Source organism: Colius striatus, chromosome 3, assembly GCF_028858725.1.
Source record: "Colius striatus isolate bColStr4 chromosome 3, bColStr4.1.hap1, whole genome shotgun sequence".
In the NCBI taxonomy this organism is placed as follows: Eukaryota; Metazoa; Chordata; class Aves; order Coliiformes; family Coliidae; genus Colius; species Colius striatus.
The window spans coordinates 40,397,376-40,413,696 of record NC_084761.1 but is presented as its reverse complement, the minus strand read 5'-3'; the positions used below and the strand labels follow the sequence as shown (position 1 = coordinate 40,413,696).

The following is a 16,321-nucleotide window of genomic DNA, read 5'->3' as shown; positions in this document are numbered from 1 at the left end:
AATGGCTCATTAATTGAGAATTTTTTATCCCTTAAGCAATACTAGACACTTGAGTTACGATTTGCCAGTTGTTGGTTCTTGTAAACATGTAGGACTACACTGTTTCCATTTCATTCTGAGATTCATTCCAGTGAGGACAGACAATCAAATCCAGATCTCACAGGACTCTAACCATGTTTTTCTCCCTCCAGCTGATTGTAGTTTAAGAGGGTGCCCTGACAAAATACAATAACTATATTGTATTTTGTACAAATACAAAGTCTGTACCAAACCAAAGCCAGAAAGTAAAACTGAGGGTGGCTCTTCCTTCTCTCCCTGCCATCACATTTCTTCTCGGCTCTCTGTGGCTAGCAAGGGTGAGAGTGGGGAGAATGAATTACTTTTTTCTGCCCAGTGTGCCCACCACAGGCTGCTTATGCTGACGCCTGCACAGGGAGGAGCCTCACTTGCTCACTGAACAAAGGCTCTAAGCACCATATATCAGACAGGCAGGTCCCGCTCTTCCACTCACCATCAAATTTCAAGCAATTATCCCTCCCTTCCAGATGACCCAGCTAGCAACTAGTATTCAAAACTTCATGTTTCTGTCACACCTGGTTAGCTTTTAACTGATGCATTGCTTAATTGCAACAAACAATGGCAGAAAGCAAGCTGCTTTCAGCTTTTTGGCCTTGACTTTCCATGTTATTTAGATTCCAAACAGGCATCTGATGGCATAGCCAAAAGTATAAAGAGGAGATAACTGTAATTTTGATCACCTTCCATAAGGTGTTCTTGACTGGGTTAATGTTCTGTACAGAAACCTCTCTCTTATTTCCTAGATTAATTTTACTCCTTTGCTAAAGAGGCAGCATAAAAACTCTACTTGTTGTTTAAGTCTTCAAAATTGTACTTGAAAGATGATTAGGTGTTGTGGATAGGAGTATTATTTTTCTCACACTTATATTGGTACAATTTTCTACTCCAATACAGCTATTTTCTTTTTCATTTCTAGTTTTTTCTAGCAGAATATACTGGGCCTCTTCTAATATATCTGCTCTTTTACATTCGCCTCTCAACTATTTATGATCAAGTGGAAAATCTGAAGAACTTCCGTCACCCTGTGGTTCAGTAAGTTGCACTCGTGTGAACTATTTTCCTGGAGGACAGACAGCCAGAGGGATGGAGACCACATTTCCAGGGCTGAGGAGGGTCTGAGACTGCATACCTGGTCTCAGAGTTGTTCTTATCAATAGTGGTTAGGCATTTTAGCAGCCTGACCAAAAATGAGATGCCAGTTGCAAGGCTGCTGCACCTGGTCACAATGGGATGCATAGTATCGTCCCAAATGGTTCGCACTCTAGACACTCAACCTAAACAGAATGTGAAATACTAAATACAGTGGGTAGAAACTCAAAGTCACATTTGACAGAGAAGAAAAGTTGAGATCTCACGAGCCCCATTCCCAGTCTCTTTCCAGTGCAACGCATTCTCACTCAGAAGATCAGCATCCAGCACAGAAGACAACTACCTCCTCCAACAGCTCTCACTTAGACACAACAAGCAGGAATTTTGATAGGTCTGTATGTCATGAGTCAAGAACGACTGAGGAACTAAAAAAAAAGCACTATAGGAATTCAGAACTGGTAATCTGACTCTTGAAACTAATCTCTTCAAACTGTATTTGTTCCCATATACAACATATTTGACTTCTAAAAGAGTTTAAAGAATTAAAACACTTGAATGACAAACAAAAAATAAAATCCCAGTCCCTATTACAGAGCAGCAAAGAGTACAGGCTATGTCTAGCTGCACAGAAATAAACCAGAGGACCTCATATATAAATGAAAACCAGATAGCTTTGCTTTCCTCCATCACTGGAGCAGTTACATTAGCAAGGAGAATTAAATATCTCCACTATAATACAATAGGAGCTGACTACAAGGAAATGCAATGTGCCTAGTCAACTAGAACTCAAGAGAGTGTCAAAAAGCAATGAAGGGAAGACAGCCAATCAAGAGAGCTTTTTATGACCTTTGACAGCCTCTGCTATTCCCAAGCCTTTTGAAGGACTCTGGAAGAAACTAAGCAGAGCTGATCCATGGGAAGGATTAAGAACTGTTATAGACAAGAAAGTGGCAAGTAGCTATATGTAACTGTCAGGAAGGCTCAAGGCACTGTCACCACCAACTCTACCCCTCCACAGGATGGTGGTTAATGCACCAGGCAGGGTGGGAATTTTCACACTTAAGGAACTTCTCTTCAGTGTGATTGTCCTCATTCTGCCTGGGAGAGGGGTGGAATGTGATCCACCAAGTTGGAGCACTGGAAGTGGGAGGTCGCACAGGGAAAAGGAAGCCTCAAGGAAATAGACAACTTTCCCATAGCACTTTCTTCACATTATGACTGCGGAATCAAAGAGAGCTGGTATACATCACAGAAATGCTAGCAGTAGTACCATTTAAAGCTAGAGGAACAGAGACTTAGAGAGACATTATTGGAGTTATTGGAGCTGGGAATGAGAAGACAAAACAGGTGAATCTAAATCCAGAGCTGCAAGACACTTGCCTGACTTCTCTTGCTCATACACTTAAAGGAGAGAACATCTGGTAGCACAGAAGAGCCAGCAATATTTTTAACTTCCTTTAAGTGGGCAAGATGTGTGTAGAATCCTTTCAGTGACCACTCCTTAATTGGTTCATCTGTGGTTCTCATTATAAGCCTAATTAATTTAAAAATTCCCAGAAAAGCTGAAAGTTTGTTCCAGACTTTGGATAAGTGGTTAATTGTTTGAATTTTTTTCAGCTCAACTCTCTCTGGTTTAATTACTTCGATATTGTTTAATCTTTGTCTTTGGCTACCATACAAGATGCTTAATAAAAGTCCTTGAGATCTTGCATGCTGAAAACCACTTCTCATTTATGTCTTATTCGCAGTGAGACAGGCTCTGGTAGTATGGTAAATGTAACCAAGATAAAATACCACCAGGAATCACTCTTGACATTTGCTTCTGAGACTCAGTCTCTATGAAGTGCAATTAGTTCTCAGAAGCAAATCAGCAACACCTGTTATTGTTTCATAATCTACCTCAAAAGAGAATCAGTATAATGATTTACACAACAATTACCTTATTTCTTTGTAATGGGCAACACAAAAGATACCAGAATGGATTAACTGTGTAACAAAATCTCATTTTGTATCCACAAAAGATTGAAACACAAACTACCTCTGTGCAGCTTCTTTAGTTGGTAAAGGACAAGGAAACCATTCAGCAGATATTCAGCCTGTTTTTAAATGTCAGACACATCCTCCAGGACCATTAAGGTGGCCTTAAAACATGGGAGACATCTTTTCAAAAAGCACAGTACTGCTTGTATACACAGCTGTCCTATTTTAATGTCTTGGCAGGGTTATGTATCACATTTAGAGCTCAAGGAGCTCCTTTTGTGATGTTAAACTATGAAGTAATAAAAAGAAATCTTTCACTCACCTTAACTTCCATTTTTGTTTTTGCCTTCCAGCTTGGCCTGCCTCTGCCATTGTTTACACTACATCAGACATCTTCTGGAGACATTGTTTGTTCACAAGTTTTCGGAAGGGCATACTCCTCTGAAAAATATGATAAAGGTGGCAATATGTTTATCATTTTGTGTAAGAGAGAATATTCTCATATCAAAATAGTGTTTGGAGGAAGACAGAAAATAATTTATTTGCTAGCTCTGGGAATTATAATTAATCAAAATATAAATATAGCAAAAAATTTCAGGGCCATGACCCCAAGGACATCAATGTCCATTTCAACTTCTGTATGTCAATGTCCATTTTGGCTCATCCACCCAAGGAACTGATTGTCATGCCCAGGATATTTTTCAGACTGAATGCTATTTTATTATGAGATATGGTGCTGCAACAACTAGAAATGCTGATGGAAATCACACTCTACTTCCTCAGAGCTATAGAAATACAGAGGAAGAGATAGGTCTTGCCTTTAGCTGTTTAAGAAGCTAAAATCAAATTAGAAGTAGAAAAATCAAATATGCTCTTCTATAGGTACAGGCTTCAAGAAGGAGGATACTGAGCTGGCCTAAAGTCTTCTATCTCCCAAAGCCTCATTGATTCAACTCTATGTTGTTACTCATAGGCTCTTCTTTCTTTTATTCCACATGCTTGATCTTGGTCATTTTGTATCACTCCACCCCCCTGTGCCAATCAGTGTGATGTAAAGACCCTTCCTTTAAAAGTTTTGCAAAATATTTAAGATTTTAGTGAAGGAGATAAATGTATGGCCATGATAGGAGGCTCAACTCAGAAGCAGTCAGAAAGGAGTAAATGAGATGCACAGCTAGAGGTGTTTTTTACAATTTACAATGGTGGAGGTTTTTGCTTGTTTGTTTATTTGTTTGTTTTTTAAAAAAGGAAGAATACAAGTTAAATAGCTTTGGAACCAGAGTACCATTTCCAAAGTGATTCATGCATGTGGGAGTTAAAGACCCACAGTTACTGTTGTCTCCTGCTGTTTGTAGCACATGTACCACAGTGAAATTGCATTAAAAGGTTAAAAAGAAAAAGCCCTGCTTAGGGATGGAGCTGTAGCCATCCCAGCACACTGCTCTTCCTGAGAAGGTAGTGAGCATGAGACTCTTAACTTAGACACGTTAGGCTTTATCTGGTCTCCAGGGTAGTTCCAGTTGTTGGGCTGATGGGTTTTGTATTTTCCTTGTACAAAGGATGGGAGCAGTGTCTCTTACACAGGGAAAGAACATGGTCACATTCCCTCTGCTTGTACTTTCCCAAGCCCATGGCTTCAGTCACCAAGCAAAGGTAGCTGGGGTGGGTGCTGAGTTTTAAATGGAGGATAAAGATAGGCTGAATCCATGAGAGTAGATGCAGTATGTGGAGCTCAAATATCGTAATAGGAACTGTGTACTTTTTCTTTTCCCCCCCATGATTAAACCAGATCTTTTAAGTTGGCTGGTTTATCACTCTGCTTGAGTCTTGCTTGGAATTGCTGAGTTCAAGGTACAATAACAGCTCAGCTGTGTTAACCACCCCTAGGCTTTTGATAGTACAACTCAGACAAATGTGCCTTTCAGCAGTAGAATCAAATAAAGAGAAAACAAACATCAGTTCCTACAATAGGCATAAACCACATTCAAAACAGTAAAAAGAAAAAAAATCTACACGGTATGTCCTTTTATTATTGGGGTTTTTTTGTGGCTTCACAGCATCTTAAAAAGATCTGTATTTTGTAACTGAAGAAGCCACTGCAAAGTCTTTCAATGATCATCTGGGCTTTGCACTTATCAGAATTTATAAAGTTACTGTTTGTACTTGCTTATCACCCTTTCTTACAGCAACAACAATAAAGTATCTTTTGTCTGTTCCAGGGCTGTGCCTTTTACTGGGGATTCACTTCCTGGATTGCATACTACGTCAACCATCCGTGGTATACGCCACCATGTAAGCACAAGTAGAACACAAAACTGACCTTGGTTTTAAAGAGTTTTTTGTGTGCAACCTTAAGTCCTTCAAAATCAATCGATGGCCTCTACACGAGCTCATATGACTAACTTCACCAAAGATTAGCTTGCACTCCCTGTCAGAAGAAAGACTGTTGTGAGGGAGGCACTCCTGCTGCACCAGAGAATGTATGTTCCCGTTCAGCCATGGCCAACCACCATCCAATTTTATGAACTGGAAACACGACCCAAGTGGAAAAAACACAAAGATGGATATATTTTGCTTAGGTTCACAATATTTGCATTAAGAATACAGAAGGGAACTAGAGCTGTCTGCATTTTCTCAGAGGAGATATTTATTCACTACAGATACATCCTTTCCATGAAAATCAAGATTCTTTTTTTATGTGAGATGCTGCTGATAATAATTTTAAAAATCCTATTTTTTTTATTCATCACCTTGTTCCCGCTCATTATGTTTTGTTATTACATTGCTATTTCTCTGTGATTTTTTTCTCCATGTTTACTCTTTGAACTTGTGCTTCTTTTGAGCATAATTGGCTTTCTTTTTCTTTCCTGCTACTTTACTTTTCTTGCTACACCTAAATCTTTCATCTCCTCTGCGTCTTACAGTTATCTATGAGCTTTGGGAACAAAAAGTTTCTTTTGCCCTTTTTGCTTACACTCAGTTATATTACTCCTTTTTTTTTTTTCAATCAGAAATTTCTCTTACACGGCACTTGCTTTCATACCAAAATAGAGCAAAAGTTCTGTTTCAAAACAATTTGATTCACTGAAAGACAGTTGTATTTGGTGTGCCTATAACAGTAACACTGCAAACAGTGCTGAAACCTCCCTAGACACAGTATTTATGGTACAGTTTGTACCATCAAATCAGCAGGTGCAGCTTTTTTATAGGGGAAACCATTTGTTTGAGACAGCTTTCCAAACAGAGAAAGCCTTCAGAAGAAGTACTTCTAATTGTTTGCTGCTGCCTTAAAATGACAACTATACATATGTGTGTCTAATGATGGAGATCATGAGTTCTCCAGCATAGTTAGCTGGATCAGTTAAACACTGATGGCTTATTTTGGATGCAGGAAGAGGTGACCTCCACAGCCATATCCAGAGATGACTGGTTTGGGGACGGGTAAGGAAAGGCAATCAGGTAGTTGCAGAACATGATGCAGGAGTGGTAAGTTAAACCAGGCTGACAAAGGGCTCATGAAGAACATCTACTTAGCAGCTATGTACTCATGTGTCAACATGTGCTAGTTGTTCTGAGGGGCAGTTTTTTGCCTCTTGGCACCACAGAGGAGTCATGTGAAAGGTAGAGAGGGGTTCTCAAAAGTAAAGACTCAATAAGAGTCAGAGAAGTGAGGTACATGCCTGTGATTTCTCAGCCATGACCGAGTGTGGTGGTTTAGGCCCATCAGGGAACAAAGACCATGATTACCCTTGGCTTAATTGCCTCTTAAGGTTCAGGATAAAACAGACCAGGCTACTTGGTTTGGGGAAGAAAACAGAAAATAATTTAATGCAACACCAACTAAAGCATACCCCCAAAAACCCAAAACATAACCAAGATAAAACAACACAGAGTAATACAACAATGAAGAGTCCGACCAGCCTTTTTAAGAACACCTTCTTGCCACACCTCCCCTCTTCCGGGGCTCAGAGCCCTGATCCCAGGGTTTTTACCTTGCCCCCCCTTGAACAGTTCGGGGGGGGCAGGGAGTGGGGGTTTCGGTTAGTCTGTTCCCGATAGCTTCTGCCGTTTGTCCCTCCTCGGGACAGGTGGGGTCCACACCAGTCCTCCCTGCAAGTCCGTGGGGTAACTCACACGCATGGCAGACCTGCACGGGCTGCTCCGACGCGCACTTATTCCAAAGGCTGCAGCTCCTCTCTGCCTCTCGTGTGGGGCTGCTCTGCGGCACACAGGCTCTCCAACATGGCCTGGGCCATGGCCGTCTCCCCACACAGTCCCTCGCCCGTCTGGACTCACTCACATGGAGCTGCTGGTAACTCTCAGTCCTGCCATGGATCTCCATAGGTTGCAGGGGCACAGCTTGCATTCTCGCCATGGCTTGTGGAGGGGTCTCTGGTCTATTGCTTCTCCTTCCTTCCTCCTTCTCTGGCTGAAGGGTCCGCGTGGTCGCCTCCACCTTGTATCACTCTTGACACCTCCTGCCAGCACTTCAAATTCCCGTCCCCAGCCGGGCTGGAGGTGGGTGTGAACCCAGGAGCCGGGGGAGAGTCCGCAAACTCTTTACCGGGTCTTCACTGCAACCCGCTCCCCCTGTTACTAAGCCAAAAGCTGCTCCTTGCTAAACCAGAACACCAAGATTTACATGGGAACTGTAAACTTTTGGAGATGAATGTGACACAGCACTACAGAGGTCTGGGGACAATAGCAAAAGGGAGAGGGCATGCAAAGGGCAGGTAAAACTTGCAAAAGCTAAATATATTTCTTGCATGGTGAGACTGTGAAGAAGATAGTGGCTATAAAGCAAAGTATACAAAAAAAAATTATAATGGATAGATTGTATCCATTATACTCTTGGGTTCTCTATTGCTAGAGATAGATGGGCCTATGGATAAGGCTGTGATTCCTGTCCTGGTTCTGACACTGACCTTCACTTTATCCCTCCTCTTGCTTGCCCAAGGAATTTAACACAACCAGCTGCTTTGAGAAAGCACTTGGATACATGAATCTGACAGATTCTAGAACAGGTTAGGTGAAAACTGCCTTGAGATCAGTGGTGAAGGGACTGACTGGGAGTGTTGTTACAATTTGCATTGCCATAATATTTTATATGATGATATCCATTCTTTCATCAGAGCCTGTCAGGAAAGAATTTTTCTGCTCCTCAACATTAGATTAATTTCACCCATAGCAAACCATGTGTATACTGTAAAATGCAATTTATCATTTCATTCTATTTTCTAGCATTTGGCCAGAGACAAGTTTCTTTTGCTGCACTTGCTTTTCTGGTATGTACAACAACAAAGTTTTATTAATGACTGTGGAATAGGAGTAGTTTACAATTTAGCAAAAGGCAGAGTAATGCTGTTGTGCATTTGTGTATACATATACATCTACACCCATAACCCTGTGTCCTTAGACTGGATTTAATGATAACCTATTAAAGTTTCTAGGCTAATGAGTCTCCTAGTACTATTTACCTATACAAAACTTAATGTGAAGTACTATATCTGAGAGCCATGAGAACAGTATCAGTATTGTTACTAGTCATAATTGTGTTAAATCCCTAATATTTAGATGGATTGAAACTTGTAATTTTTAAAACACTGAAGAATTGCATCCTAAGCTGACTTTGCAATAGTATTGTGTACCCTGAACAACTTAACCTCAACAGCTATTAAAAACAAAAACCCCAATCCCTGCCAAAGTGGGTTAAGCTAAGAGAAAGCACAAGTGATGAAAGATGGCTGAGAGTACTGGACTTGTTGGCATGCACATAACCATATGGCAAGACAGACACTCAGTAAGAAATTCTAACACAGATATATTTATCCTCTTCTATCCTATGTGGGCATTGCACTGAGAAATGCTTACTGTTGACTTACTCAAGCAAGAAGAGGTCTGTGAACAAAACAGTCAGCCTTTTTAAAAATCAGATATAGATCAATTTCCAGAAATACTAAAGGAAGGTGGGACAGTAACATGTCTGAGCTTTTTCAAAGGCTATTCAGAAAAGCATTGAAACATCTCCTAAGGAATATTTAAATTCTTTCAAAAAATTGGGACCCTTAAAAATCATAGTTTTGGTAGTGTTTGTCACTGGGGTTGACCATATGGTTCTCAGCTTTCCCTGCTCTACTAAGGTGTAACAAAGACAAACAAAATACTCAAAGGAAGACACTCACCCACTCAGTGAGCCTGTACAGATGAATGCAAAAATCAGAAGGTTGTAGCTGTGATAGGCAGTGGTGTGCCCAGGGTCTTACTGTCTGTGCACTTCTTGGGCTCAAGAGTTACTTGAAATCTAGAAAACTGCTTGCCTGAATATTCAATGCTACCAGTAAGACTTGTCCTTGTTAAAATCTCTGCATAGAAAAAGCTTCCTCTTCTAATGAAAGATCCCTCCTCACCTCAACACAACACTTCCTGGTATAGCTTTTATATGGAAAATGCTGCCATCAAGCATAGAGACCTGTTGGGAGTATTTCCTAGGAAAATATGGCCAGCCCCTTCAGATTTGCACCAGTACCTTGTTTGTGGTCTGAGTTCTTGCAGGTCTTTTGAGAACTTCATAATCATGGAAACTTAAAACCTTTCCCTTTCAGATTTCCTTCTGGCAGGTTCCCAGACAATGAATTTAAAACAACAACATACAAAACAAAATAATCTGAAGCTGTTTTCACAGATTTCTAAAACATATGAATAAAATATTTTTAATATTTCTTTTCCTTTTTTTTTCCTCTCCCTCTTTTAAGGCTTGCCTTTACTGCATATCCTGATTTAGTTGTATACATCCACAGCTGCTGTAAAAAACAGCACTGAGTAATTTAGTGTTAACAAGTCCTTCTGAAAGATTACAATATTTTGAGAAATTAAGCTTTGCAGGGACATTTTTCTCATAGGGTATACATGGAATATAAAGAAGGGGAACAGTGTGTAGACGTCAATATTTCATCATCATAAATATGGTAAGCCTTTTTTTCTGCTGTTCCCCAATGTTCCATATTTTGTATCTGAGACACTGGTAAAAGACTAGCTTACATTTAGCAGTACTTCTTGATACAGAGCATTAGCAGCCATGTTTCTAAAGAGATACATGAGCTAATTACAGCAGAAAGCAGCTGCAAAGTCAAAGGTAAGCCAATAAAAATCCCTCAGAAATGCCCTTTGCTCATTTTACTTAGAATTAATTATAGAATTAGTAGGTGTTAACTATAGTGTGTCAATCTCTCTTGCTCTACAACAGTATGGGCACTGCACGTTTCACTATGTGTAGTGTTTCACAAAAGAGTTTTAACTTTGAAACCTTTTTCTTTAAAATAGTAGTGCTCAGAAAAAAGAACGTTCCTAGTTCATAATTGGAACTATGTAAATTAATATTACTTCTATTGCTATGGCTAGAATTACAGTTTCTGATATGATATTTTATGATAGAATTTCCTTTTCTGGCTATTTAGTGTTTTACATCTGGTGTTTATGATACATGACAGCCAGTTAGCTGTAATTAAAAAACATAAAAGAACTGCAGTATTTGACTCATGGCTACATATCCATGCAGAATAACAGCTTAGCTATTAGAACTGATCTAAACTTTCCTAACAAATCCCACAGTACTCTTTCTGTCAAAAAAGAGACAATACTCTTCAGCAATGCTATCTATAATGTTCTTTCAGATAATGGCATATTTCAATATAAAATGAAGTTATACGTTTCTTTCAATTAGTTTTAATTGAAGCACGTTATGGATGACTTTCAGAATTTGCTTAAAAAAACTATCTTATTTATTTTTCATGTATTAATTTGATGACATACACTTTTAATGTTTCTAGGTTTTAGCACTCTTTCAATTTTATTTTCTTAATTTTTTCCAGTCTTGCAAAATTTAGAATGAAAAGTGACGTAAAACAATACAACTTTTTAACACTGCATTTTTTTCAATCTAAATCAGTCTTCAAACCCCAAAATGAATAAAACAGTTTAATTCCGTCCAAGATTGAAAAGTATATAGCATTTTGGTTTTCTTCACAAAGCAGGGGAAAAATGGAAAACATAACATTAGATTGTTATACTGACAGACTTTCAGGAATTGAAACTGATTTTCCTACCAATTCACACTTATGTATGGGTAGTAAATGGTTTTGATTCTATAGTAGCTGTCATTGATAAAGTACTGAAAACCATGTATAATCTGAAATCACCTTGTACTGTGTGACTTATAATCATGTGGAGAGACATGGTACCTCTCCCAAAGATTTAAAGCATTTAAAGACCAAGTTTGGGAGGCTGGTTAGGACTGGAAATGGCATAACCAGAGAGTAGCAGAACCAGGGATAATACTGGTTCCCTTTGTCAGTTCTTGAATGCCATGTATTTGATCAGTCCTTTTTCCTTCCTCTGTGACTTACCTAGAGAAATGGTCACTGTATGAAGGTGTTACACTGAACACCTTTGAAAAGCAGTGGTCAACTTTTCACCTACATCTTTGCATCCTGGATTAAATCCTAACCGTGACCATGATGTTCAGTTGAGAAAAGTATCTTGCTAAATTCCTTAGACACCGGGAGCCTCTCCTATCTCCTCAGACCAAAGCATGATGCATATGCTGGTCTTGGGAACCACACTGAATACTTGCCTGCGCTGAGTTCTGTGGAGCTTAAACATGGGCTTTCATCCCAGGCTGCATCCATGGTGCTCACTAGACACTTGTGCATTTGACAAAGATCACAGAATGATCTTAAGAGACTTATTTCAGATTACATATTTTCTAGATACAGAGATTAATTTCTAATGGGGGGATGCTGGTTATGCACTGCAACACAGTTACTGCAGCATTTTAGGCATACAGCTGAAAATTCGTTTTTAATGTCTTGCAGATGTGTGAAGCTGGAAATCACTTTATCAACGTAACTTTAGCTCATCAAAATCATTCAGGTCTGTCTTTGTTTCCTCTTTGTCTATTTAACACTGAAGTGTGTTTAATATATCAATCTTCTGCTAATATCCAGTAATCCAAGTATCTACATCCACGTTATAAAAAAAGATGAAGTGCGTGCCATGCCATCAGTATAACATCTTCAAAATAAGTGTGCTTGACAAGGAAACATTAGAAATATTGTTTTGCTCCAAAGCTTATAGAAAATTTATCTTAATTAGATAAAAATGCAATTTAAATACTAATTTAAGCATGGAAGTTCTCTAAAGAACCCTGTTGGCTGACAACAGAGCATTAAATTTAAAAATAGTTTAAAAAACTTTTAGACTGCGGAGTTTTTAGATACACGCATCACGTGCAGCAAAGACATCAATATACGCAGGCATCAATGTATATTTATGCTCTTAAAAGGCTGCTCCAAGCATGAGTTTTCAGGATCTTTTGTACTAAGAGAATAAAAGTTATTCTATATACACTAGAAAGCTAAATATCTTTTCAGGTAATAGTAATATAATTTCCTACTATAACACTCTATTCAAGAGAATACTTCATCACAGTATGACACTGAAGTCAATTTCTGTTCCAGAAAACTTTAGAGATGCTGTGGTTAGGCAGGTGCTTATGCTTTTTGTTGCAAGGAGCCTAATTCAGTTTAAAAGCAGCAAAAGTGCCTCAGTGCCTACAAGTATTAAAGACAGCATTGTTGCCAGAACTTAATTAAGTATATCATATGTGGCATTTTGGCTGAGCATTATCAGTGGCCGTAGAGAGTCATCCTGTTAGCTCTCGAGTTTTTTTACCTTTTCTGCCCTGGGAAGAAGGATGAGGATAAGAGAGGGGACAGATTCGTACTCCTGAGCCAGGCTGAATAAGATACAGCTGCATTCTTTATATCCCAGAAGAGTGCCCTTACCCTTTGCAGGCTGTCTGGTCCTCATTAAACTACTTCTCTCTCTCCCTCTGAACAAAGATTGCATGCTTTGGACATAACAAACCTTCCTGTAAAAGCTGATACATAGCTTACTAAGCAGCATTCTCACTAGGATAAATACAGCTTTTGCTGTCTCAAAAAATTTTACTGAAACTTTTCTAACAAGTTGTACTCTTGGAGCACTGGTCAAGGGGATGACTGTTATGTAAGCAAGTTGTGATAAGGCTCAATTCCCCTCCCTGTACTTAAACCAGTTTAATCCATTTCGAGTTAATTTTTTTCTTTTTTTCTCCCCTCTTTCCTAAAGGAAGTAAAGCCTGCTTTCCAAGTCCAACCTACAATCCCTTCACGTGGCTCTTCTTGCTGGTATCCTGTCCCAACTATACCTATGAGGTACATGACTTTCTTCTGTTCACATGCAAAGGGTGGGTGGTTACTGTGTTTCAACCTTTACTTGCAGAAAATCTGCAATGCCTCAACACACTTCCCTCTGCACATTAAGTTCCATATGCAAGAGTCTCCTTGCTCCCATAAATGTTTTTTCCATCTTCTCTTCCCTCACATCAGTATCATGACTCTTGTGTATATTCCCCTCTACTAGAGATTCCCCAGTGATCTAAGAACTTACCATTCATCTCTTCACTCTATTCAGCACACTGCAGAGTTTCTTTCCGGCTGTTTTTCCTCCTCTGTTTCCAGTACAAATCTCATGCTGTTCTTCTAGAGGAGGCTTTTTAAAACATGCCCTTTTGTGTTACATAAAGTATAGAATTAACAGTGCCTTCTTCTTTGTAACAGGTTGGGTCTTGGATTAGTTTCACAGTGATGACACAAACCCTGCCAGGTAAGTTTGAAAAGAATGAAGATAGTCTCTAGATTATTTATGTGTGGAAGTGAATTCTGGAAATCTAAAATTTGTCAAAAAATCTATAGCATGTGAAATATTGACATCAAATTTTCTTGTGACAGGACTGTAAAAAACTTCAAAGTGCTACCTACCCTCAGAAAGCTGTGAAGCTCTCTGCTTCTTGTGAAATTTGTTACTTCTTCTGTTTCCACAGTGAAAACAGACTTAGACATTTAGGGGGGAAAAAAAAAAGGTCAATATTCTTCATTTGCAGTCTATCGTATTTTATACCGGGAAGCTTCTTTGTAATATAAACCTGGAATAATAGTTCTAATAGGGAGAGGAAAACAGATGTACCTAGTGTTTCAAAAGAGGAAAACCACACATGTTCCTGGCAGCTTTTCCCTGTGTACTAATATCAGGCAGCAAGCTCATAACAGCAGCCTGTTCAGTAGCATTTGCAACTCTAGCTCAGTACTTCTCTGCATCCTTACAGGCCTAAATACCCATACAAATATGGTCCCTGGGACTAAGCTCTCCAAAACATTCACTTTTTAATTATTTTTCTATTCCAAAATAGAAGCCTATAAAAGCTACTTACAAAAAGGAGCCCCACATGGTTTACAAATGAAAAAAGTATCTCAAAAGTGGATTAATCTGCATCATGCAAAATTAAACATTTTTGTTTGAAAAAATAAAACGTTTTTGTGCTTTAGGCTCTAGCATGAAGATCACCTGAAATTTTGGGGACATTGTAGAGTTGTGTCTACAAGGGCAGCACATATGTAGCACACCCATCCTTGCCATTATTGTCCCAAATGTGACCAGATGCCAAATGAATGTTTCTGATCCTGATCCACCAGCTCATTCTAAGGAAGAAGGAAAAACATATTTGCAAAAAGCACCTGTAAATACATTCCCCATTTGATACCACTCCTCCCAAAGGGAGAGGTACCCAAGAGGTCACTTACTGTCTCTTGACAACGACTGCAGTGGCCTAGATATATATAACTTTTAGGTTTTGTGAAACCTCCCTGCCAGCCAGTTAAGTCTTTTTGATTTGTGCACCTACTGCCTACTTGTTCGAGAGCCAAGCTCTCCCTCCACCCAGCAGTATTTATAGTACAACTCTATGATATGGTTGAGAGACAGAAGTAAAAATAAAAGTGTTTTAGGCCAAAAGCAAACCAGAGAAATAGTTGAGATGCTAGGTAATTCTGTGTTGAGGTGGCACCATGCCCAAGGAGGCCTTGTGATATATGGTGAATTCACAGGTGATACAGTGTGTTGAACAGATGTGAAAATTAACTGTGTGAATTCTGCTGTGGAGGCTGAACCTTGGACTGTGGTGCATCAACACTGCAAGGCTGAGAGAAAAAACAGATTTAACTTGTCTCTACCCACAGAAGAGACTACAGACTTTTTCATAAACCCTCTTGTATTCAAAGAAACAGACCCTAAAGAAGACGTGTGATCCTTTCTTATTTTTTTTTTCTTTTTTTCTTTGGTAGTTGGCATATTTGCTTTCCTGATGGTCATCCAGATGTCTCTTTGGGCCCAAAAGAAACACAAGCTGTACCTGAAGAGATTTTATCCAGAGGTGCGGAGAAAAGCAGCTATGATTCCCATCATCTTCTAAGCTCTTCACAAAAGTTGGAGTGTACAGTTCAAGAGCTAACTCAGAGCAAATGAACCATTTAATTCAGTAACCAAAGTGGATCAGAGGAAGAACTACTGGATATCTTTTGAAGAAAATTAACAGTTCAAGATGAAGAGCTTTTAATTAACTGAAAAAAAAATGTAGCTCTTGAATTCTTGGTTCTTACTAAAAGATATGATTTAATTAGATTTTCTGTAATGAAGCTAATTGGGAAGGGACAAGAAAATTGCTTATATTGAATGTTAGGCTAGCTATTTAGCTGGTGTAAATGGGCACAGATACTGTTAAAATTAATACAGCTCATCTGCAGGCATTCAGTTCTGGTGTCGACAATAGTCTCAGATTTTTGCATCAGAAGACGTTTCACAGCCTTATTTTATTAAACTGAAAAGAAACAGCACATTCTGCCTCAGCTCCTCTAAGGCATCACATCAAAGAACAACTGGTGTGCTGTTAACGCATATAGTCTAGCTTTACAAGGTTATTTTGTTTTTTTTTTTAATGGAATCTCATAGCAAATTGTTCAATACAAATTGGCCTACACTGATCACTGCAGAGAGGTCTGGCTTGTTCTTATTTTCATGTAAGCAGATCAACCCCATGATGCCAGGAGCGGTCTGTTGTTGGGATCCTTCTCATTTTGCTACTAATTTTTAGCATGACCTTGGGTATAGGATTTAAATCCATCCCCCCTTCTCACACTGAACCATCCTCGATATAACAGAAGACTTTTAAGTGTTTTAGGAAGTGTTTTAAGATCCCTTTGTTCGGTGCCCGACTGCATCCAGACATCTTACATCTATTAAA

At 39.1% G+C, this 16,321-nt stretch overlaps 1 protein-coding gene across 1 annotated transcript in view; it reads left to right on the top strand.

Moving 5' to 3' along the window:
• The window catches only part of TECRL (trans-2,3-enoyl-CoA reductase like), a 68,330-nt gene extending 52,837 nt beyond the window's left edge, over positions 1 to 15,493 (top strand). The window contains exons 5-12 of the mRNA XM_010195924.2: positions 995 to 1,110; positions 3,501 to 3,606; positions 5,367 to 5,439; positions 8,389 to 8,432; positions 12,018 to 12,075; positions 13,315 to 13,400; positions 13,806 to 13,851; positions 15,366 to 15,493. Of these exons, the coding sequence (XP_010194226.1) occupies positions 995 to 1,110; positions 3,501 to 3,606; positions 5,367 to 5,439; positions 8,389 to 8,432; positions 12,018 to 12,075; positions 13,315 to 13,400; positions 13,806 to 13,851; positions 15,366 to 15,493 (657 nt within the window). The remainder of the gene's footprint in view (positions 1 to 994; positions 1,111 to 3,500; positions 3,607 to 5,366; positions 5,440 to 8,388; positions 8,433 to 12,017; positions 12,076 to 13,314; positions 13,401 to 13,805; positions 13,852 to 15,365) is intronic.
• Positions 15,494 to 16,321: the final 828 nt, after the last annotated feature.